This window comes from Euphorbia lathyris, chromosome 7 (genome assembly GCF_963576675.1).
Source record: "Euphorbia lathyris chromosome 7, ddEupLath1.1, whole genome shotgun sequence".
NCBI lineage: Eukaryota > Viridiplantae > Streptophyta > Magnoliopsida > Malpighiales > Euphorbiaceae > Euphorbia > Euphorbia lathyris.
The window spans coordinates 56,049,561-56,058,014 of NC_088916.1; the positions used below are offsets into that span (position 1 = coordinate 56,049,561).

The 8,454-nt window shown below is 34.9% G+C and overlaps 1 protein-coding gene across 1 annotated transcript; it reads left to right on the forward strand.

Annotated features, from left to right (window-relative positions):
- Positions 1–3,453: 3,453 nt before the first annotated feature.
- Positions 3,454–6,499, forward strand: LOC136201196 (probable ubiquitin-conjugating enzyme E2 18). Its single transcript, XM_065991791.1, has 6 exons — positions 3,454–3,719; positions 3,794–3,897; positions 3,988–4,090; positions 4,194–4,257; positions 5,980–6,068; positions 6,178–6,499. Exons 1-6 carry the CDS (start codon positions 3,690–3,692, stop codon positions 6,271–6,273), a joined length of 486 nt encoding a protein of 161 aa, XP_065847863.1. The 5' UTR covers positions 3,454–3,689; the 3' UTR covers positions 6,274–6,499.
- Positions 6,500–8,454: the final 1,955 nt, after the last annotated feature.

Sequence of the window (8,454 nt, forward strand, 5' to 3'; positions counted from 1 at the left end):
TCATCTAACAATCACTTCATAATTGAAGGTAAATTACACTTATGACCACTCACTTTTACTCTTATTAATATTGCTGCCAACTCAATATAAAATTCACTCAATCTTAACCATTTAAATAAAAGATAATTTTTAATTGTAGAGTTAATAAAAAATGATAAACTAAACAACTTTATTTAATTCATTAACTTTTTGATTTTAATGTTACTTATCCATTATGGGGTTAGAAGAGAGAAAACGATTGTTTTAAAAGAGAAAGCTCCAAGAGAGTAATGATAAGATGTTAAAGGGTATCAAGTACATGTTGAACTCACAGTTTGATATGAAAGATATGAGACTCGCAAATGTGATTTTAGGCATCCAAATTAAACGTTCATCTATCGGTATCATCTTAACTCAATCACACTATGTCGACAAGATTCTTGGCAAGTTTAGTAAGAATGATTATGGTATCGCCAGAACTCCAATTGACACTAGCCAACATCTGTGTAAAAATAAAGGTAAAAATATTGACCAAGTGGAATACTTAAGGGTCATAGACAGTCTAATATATCTCATGAGTTGTAGAAGACCTGGTATTGGTTTTGTTGTCAGCGGTTTAAGTAGATACACGAGTAATCTAAGGGAAATCAGCTGGAAGTCATTGTAAGAATACTTCAGTAATTATAGTACACTCGTGATTACAGATTGCACTATACGAGAGAACCTGCTGCATTAGAAGAATTCTCTGATGCAAGTTGGATATCTGATATAAAATATTCCAAAGGCACGAGTGGATACATGTGTACTCTAGCAGGAGGAGCAGTGTCCTGGAAATCCTCAAGACAGGCGATTATAACAAGATCCACTATGGAGTCTGAGTTTATAGTATTGGATAAAGCTAGAGAAGAAGCCAAGTGGCTACAAAACTTCTTGGAGGAAATACTTATATGGCCAAGGCATGTGCCCACAATTTGTGTATATTGTGATAATCAAGCAACAATTAAGAGAGGATAAAACGTGATATATAACGGTAAACATTGATACATGTGTCGCCGACATAACTCCGTCAGACAACTAATCTCAACGAGTGTTATTTTCGTTGATTTTGTTGGATCAAAGGATAATACCGCAGATCCGCTAACCAAAGGGTTAAATAGTGATCAAATTGACAAGGCATAGAAAGGAATGAGACTAAAGTCCATTAGAATTTAAGGTGTTATATGAAAGAAAACCATACCTTGTGGACTAGAGATCTGAAAACCATATCTAGGTTCAAATGACAACCTAACTACATAAACCTTGTGTAGTCACTGTGGGGGGTCAAATCAAGTTCATGTATGAAAGGTGCCAAGCAAATACAACTGCTCATTCTTTAGCTGCTTAAATACGATTTCTTTCGCATATAAAAATTCTCACCAAATTTTTTCTAATTGTTAGATATGTAAATAATCTTATTATTTAGGAAAATCCTATTGTTTAGGAAATAGATTATTTCCTTATTATTCCCTTGATTGTAGGCTTAATTGTGTAATGTGTTGTGTATATAAACACTTCTTAATTAATTGAGGTTTTCATTGATTAAGCAGTATTTATATACACAACACAATACACAATTAAGCCTACAATTAAGTCTACAATCAACGGAATAATAAGGAAATAATCTATTTCCTAAACAATAAGATTTTCCTAAATAATAGGATTTTTCTAAATAATAGGATTATTTACATATCTAACACTAATTGTGTTTCTTTTTATATTCAGAGTGATTTCCATTGTTTGCTTGCTAATATATATGGTTTCTGATTACGTAAAAAAATAAAAGGGAAAATTATAAAAATGGGTCAAATGGGAGGCCCATTTACACATTTAACCCATTTACTCAACCTACAACATATCTAGACTGATTTTTTGTGACTTTCCCATAATACCCTCAATATTTACGCGCGTCTCGCCCCCTCCCGTCTGACTTCGCAGATTCGATATTATGTGAAGGCTGCGAAGCTAATGTTTGAGTTTACTTAATGAATTTAATTAGCATATGCGAAGCCTGCGAAGCTAATATTTGCTTTACTTGATGAATTTCATTAGCATATGCGAAGCTAATGTTTGGTTTACTTGATGAATTTCATTAGCATACGTGAAGGCTGAATGTGTTTTGAAGCTAATTCGCGAAGTGGTATATAACAAAAAAATGTCAAACAACAACGGATTCTAACATTAAAATCATAACATTATCAAAATTTATAACAAGATTGCCATAATAACAACATTAAAATCATAATATTATCAAAATTTACAACAAAATTACCACAATAAACTCCTAACAAATCACCTCAAAGTGAACCTGACTAATCCGGTACCAATTTTGAAGCGGATGAGTAATTTCTTTCTCTACAGGAAGTCCAGACCTTTGGGATGAGAAATGGAAGTCCAGACCTTTTGGAATGGGCGTGTCCCATGGTGCACACCAAGATTGGCACAATCTCTCCTAACCAACCATTTTAAAGTGAATGTGCCAATCTTGAGGGAAATTTCTCCCTATACATGAAGGAAAGTTATCTCCCCTGCATCCAAGGACGTCGCCTTCTAGAAAGGGATGTTATGTAATCAACCACCTTCAGAAAAAATTAATCGTGTTAGGCATGAAAAATGACGATTTTGGCTTCGCGAAATGAGGATTAGCGAAGTATGCGAATGTAAATGTGCAGGGAAATAGGTGATTTTACTTCGCTAATCGATGTTTTCGCGAGGTATGCGAGATCTGAAACGTGACGATCTACGTCGCATATCGATGCTTTCGCGAAGTCTGCGAGGAAAATCATGAATTTTTCTACTCGCAGACTTCGCGAACTAATCGATTCACGAAGTAGATCGTCACGTTTCAGGCTCTTTCTCTTCGCAGATCTTCGCGAAAACATCGACTACGCGAAGTGTATTCATGAAAAAACGCAGAAAAAACAGCAAATACTTACATTTTTCGCGCCTTTCACCCTTAAAAGTGACAATAACAATATGATAAACTGGGAAAAACGATGGAAATAACGTAGAATAACCATTTCTTTGATGGTAACAAAAAGAAAGAAACCAATTAACGAGCAGAAACAGGAAGATGAAAAACCATGACTTCGTTTTCTAGGATTAGGAAGTTGCAGAATCAAGAGAGGAAAAAAAGAAATTCATTGTGATTTAGTGAAATGGTGCGTGCAATTTAAAGGAAGATAGGAAGATCAAAAGTCTTGGAATCATTACTGGAAGAGCCAACTTTTTGCGTAACCAAGGAGAAAGGGGGGAGCGGCCGTTCGAGTTGGGAGAAGTGGGAAGGTTGGGGGTATTATGGGAAAGTCATACAAAATCACTCTAAATATGTAGTAGGTTGAGTAAATAGGTTAAATATGTAAATGGACCTCCCATTTGATCTAGTTTTGTAAACTATGCTTCAAATCAAACCCTCAAACCGTGGGCCGTGGCTAAAACCGATTACGTAAAAAATTAAAATCGAATCGATTCGATGGAAGCTCTGTGTAGAGAACGCCGACATTGAGAAGAATCCAGTGCGAGCGTGCAATTTGATAGTTGCAGAATCTAACCACTGTATTCCATTTCCCACACTAAATTCTTTCTAATCTTTAGCCAATCCAATCCAATCCTGATAAATTTGACATTCCCCCCAATTTCCCCCAATTCATCTTCTCTCCCTCTCCCACATCACCATGACTAGCTCCTCCGCTCAATCACGCAAGGTTTTTTTTTATATACTGCGTTTCCTGATCTTTCATCTTATTTTATTTTTGTTCAACTTTCAGATTTTGCGTAGGCTTTAAGCAAGATCGCATGTAATAGATTGCAAAAAGAGCTCGCTGAATGGCAGTTGAATCCTCCAGCAGGTTTCAAACACAAAGTCACCGATAATCTTCAACGGTACTGCTTTTATCATTCTTTCTTTTTTCGAAATATTCTTATTGCTTTGAGTGTTAATTTTGGATTCTGATCATTTTTGTGTGGTTACAGATGGGTGATAGAAGTACACGGAGCCCCAGGAACTATATATGCGAATGAAACTTTTCAGCTTCAAGTTGATTTCCCTGAACATTACCCCATGGAAGCACCTCAGGTTAGTCATTAGGGATTCCTATGTGCAAACTTTGTTATTTTCATTTTGGTAATTTGCTTTTGACTGGGTTTAAAATTTTAGGGTTTTTGTTTTGATTTAACAGGTGATTTTTATTCCACCAGCTCCTCTCCATCCTCACATCTACAGTAATGGACATATATGTTTAGGTATCTGCCTTGTCTCCATATATTTTGTATCTTCATTCTAATATCATGTGATTGATTGACTTGCCTTCCTGAACTTATGTTTCACCCCCCTTTTTAACTTCGGTATTTATTAGTTACTCCTGTAATCATATTACTCTCAACTTTGGCTTATATTTTCACATCAAATGTTTTTATGTTTTCTCATGAATTTTATGGAAGTCCAATTCTGTTTAGTTTCGGAATTCATGCTGCTGAACCATACTGCTTGATTTTAGCTGCAATCTGTTTATCTTCCCACATGTCTGCTGAACCTTTTATCGTGGTAGCTTCTTCAAAATTATCTGATAGGCACAGTCAAAGAGAAAATCCGTATCCAATACTTGCAGGAGGACTTCTGCTCTTTTAGTTTTTTCACTAATAGAACCTTCACGTGACTCTGTTTTTATGTGTTATTTAATGGAATCATAGCTCTTGATTAGGTGCAGTTTTAACTGCACGAGATCTTGGCAGTATTTAGCTCTGCTATTCCTAGTGAACCTCCTGTGGTAAAAAGCTCAGCTACAAACGGACCCTAGTTCTAGATAACATCATAGCAGCAAATCATATTCAAAATAAAAATACTACGTATTTTATTGATTATGCTACAGCTGCGAGGCATCCAATTAATTGTTCAAAAGCTGTAGGATATTGCATGCTTGCAGACAATTGGTAACTTAGCTTACTCAAATAAACACTGTTCGCCAACAAACATTTTAGCTGCCTGAATATGATATATAATTGAAGTGATTAAGCATCCATCCATACCTCTTGATTATGAATGCCATATTTGATGGTATTCATTGATTAATTGTGTTGGATTATACTGTAATTCCAAGCTTCAGTATAATTTCTCTAATTCATAGGAGCACTTTCTACTTCTAGCTAATGTTTATCATGAGTTTGGATCTTGTCCACATGATTTGATCCAGTAGTGTAACTTATTACTGGTTTTTGGCTGTCTAATGTTATTACTGATACTGACCATCTTCAGTTTTGTAAGCAGTTACCATTTGGTTGTCCTTTCAATTTATGACAATTGATATCAGATCACCTTGACATAGTTATATGGAAAGCTAAAGTTAATTCAAGGGTGTTTGACATTTGAAACCACCTGCATTGTTTCAGCTACGTTTATAGACCGCAATTTATTTATAAATGTCTTAGATGCTTAAGGCTTAGAGAGGTGACAAAATATAACACTCAAGGTTAGAATTATTAGGGTCAAGGTGATCATCTATGTTGTAAATGCAGTTGCATTGTTGAGCTTTTTGAAGCGTGTGTCAGTGAGTTCCCCTATGAATTTGTGTGTACTGTGAGGCACTTTTATACCATTGCTGATCATTTGAAATCTCGTGATTGATAGTTTATCCTTGGAATCAATGCTCTCAGAGCATTGCGAATATGTTGTCTGGAATACTGGAGTCAATTTTTGTGTGCATCTGATCATACAAAATAGAATTCCATAGCCTTCATCTGTCTTTGCAATTTGAGTGGAATGTAACTATAAGGCCGATTGCAAAAATCTCTAAACTGAGTTATTTTACTTGTATTAACCATATAGCATCATGTATTTAGATTTTGTTAGGTTCTCATTCAATATTCAGTTGTCCTTCACTGCCCAGTTGTGTGAATGTTGTGTCTACGCTTCTTTGTCAACAAAGAATGCTTGGAATCATCATGTTATTTTTCCATTTGTCATTTCAGATATTCTGTATGATTCCTGGTCCCCTGCTATGACAGTCAGTTCAATTTGTATCAGCATTCTCTCCATGCTTTCAAGTGCAACTGTGAAGGTTGGTTTCAGACATACAAAATATTGCATCCACTGCATCTCCTTCACCCTTATTTACTTTTCTAGCTAAGGCAATTTCTTATACATCATATAAAACTACTTCTGTGCAGCAACGCCCGGTTGATAATGATAGGTATGTGAAGAATTGCAAGAGCGGGAGATCTCCGAAAGAGACGAGATGGTGGTTCCATGATGATAAAGTGTAATTATCTAACAACCATTTTTCGCCTGTATAAAAAATTGGTGTCCAACTCCAATTTATCATAGGTAGTAGTTGGGCAAGCAAGACCATCATCCCAACAGCAGCACCTTTAACTTATTTATTTTGCACCATATTCTGCATCTGTACTTCCTTGTTTCCTTCGAAAATGCCATCTAAATATTTACCATCAGGATTTAAAAAAAAAATAATAATCATATATGTTATCTCCTTTTTCTGCTCTTCCCCGTTAAAAAGATAAATTGGGAAGCATTTTGGAGTTCAAGGATGGGGTTGTTTAATGTGGGTTGCATGTTTTATTTTTTTCATAACCAAGGGTAGGGCAGGGTTAAATTTCATCTACTGTTTCTCAATTTGCTAATTTGTATTATAACTAAATTGTTTTCAAACAGCCTGTTGTAAAAAACCGATTTTCCAAAAAACAGTCTTTTCAGGTATAAAAACAAACAAGAGGTGCCTAATAGCATTCCCAAAGAGACTTTTAGTGCACTCTTTAATAATAATATAAATAATTTTATCAAAAAAAAATATAAATAATTTGCTCTTAATGGTTTAAAAGTGATTAATACATATCATCTCTAACAATGTTTCTCATATTTTGTCATTATTTATTATTTTATCATTAAAATTAAGGAAACTTACAAAATTAGGTCAAATGGGAGATCCATTTACATATTTAACTCATTTATTCAACATACTACATATTTAAACTGTTTTTGTATGACTTTCCTATAATATCCTCAATATGTTTGTAATTTTATGGCCTGGCTGTCTCTTTTCCGTCTAACTTCACGAAATCGATGATTTCGCGAAGTATGTGAAGCTAACGTTGGTTTAGTTGATGATTTCAATTAGCATATGCGAACGTGTTTTTAACAAAATTTGCAAAGCGGTATATAATAACAAAAAGGCACAACAACAAGGGATTTCAACATTAAAATCATAACATTATCAAAATTTACAACAAGATTGCCACAATAACAACACTAAAATCGTAACATTATCAAAATTTACAACAAGATTGTCACAATAAACTTCTAACAAATCATTTCAAAGTGAATAAATCATTTCAAAGTGAATGTAACGAATGTGGACGGAAATTTCTCCATGTATTGGAAGTCTAGACCTTTTGGGATGAGAAATAGAAGTCTAGACTTTTTGGGATGGATGTGTCTTACGGTACATAACAAGATTGACACAATAACTCTTAACTAATCACTTTAAAGTTGAATGTGACCAATCTTGATGGGAATTTCTCCTTGTATTAGAAGGAAAGTCATCCCATCTGCATCCAAGGACACCGTCTTCTTGCGGGATGTTATGTATTCAACCACCTTTAGAAAAATTTAATTGTGTTAGTCAGAAAAAAAGGAAGGGTTGACTTCACGAAACGAGGATTCGCTAAGTATGCGAAAATAAATGTGCAAGGAAGAGGGTGATTTTACTTAGCGAAACGATGATTTCGCGACGTCTGCGAGGAGAAATGTGACGCTCTGACTTCACGAAACGATGATTATGCGGAGTCTGCGGGAGAAATTTATCGAATTACCTCGCAAACTTCGCGTAATCATCGTTTTGCGAAGTTAAATCGATAAATTTCTCCCTGTAGACTTTGCGAAAACGGCATATGCTAAGTGGATTTCTGGGAAAAAACGCAGAGAAAACAGTATATACTTACATTTTTCGACAAAAACAATATGATAAACTGGGAAAACGATGGAAATAACGTAGAATAATCATTTCTTTGATGGTAATAAGAAGAAAGAAACCAAGGAACGAGCAGGAACATGAAGATGAAGATGAAGAACCATGGTTTCATTTTCTAGGATTAGGAAGATGAAAAGAGGACAAAGAGAAATACATGGTGAATTGGAGAAATGGTGCAGATTTCGTGCAATTTAAAAGAAGATAGGAAGATCAAAAGTATGGGAATCATTAATGGAAGAGCAACCAACCGTTGGCGTAACCACCAAGGAGAAGGGGGAAGAGGAAAGGTTAGGGGTATTATGGGAAAGTCACACAAAAAAGTCTAGATATGTAGTAGGCTGAGTAAATGGGTTGAATATGTAAATGGATCTCTCATTTGATCCAATTTTGTAATTTTCCCTTAAATTATTAATTATTGTTATATTTACTAATAAAGAGAATGAAATAAAGAGCACTAAGA

Coding starts and splice junctions, on each gene's coding strand:
- LOC136201196 (XM_065991791.1), top strand. CDS start 3,690: ATGACTAGCTCCTCCGCTCAATCACGCAAG. Junction 4,091..4,193: donor ACCCCATGGAAGCACCTCAG/GTTAGTCATTAG, acceptor TTGATTTAACAG/GTGATTTTTATTCCACCAGC. Junction 6,069..6,177: donor TTTCAAGTGCAACTGTGAAG/GTTGGTTTCAGA, acceptor ACTTCTGTGCAG/CAACGCCCGGTTGATAATGA.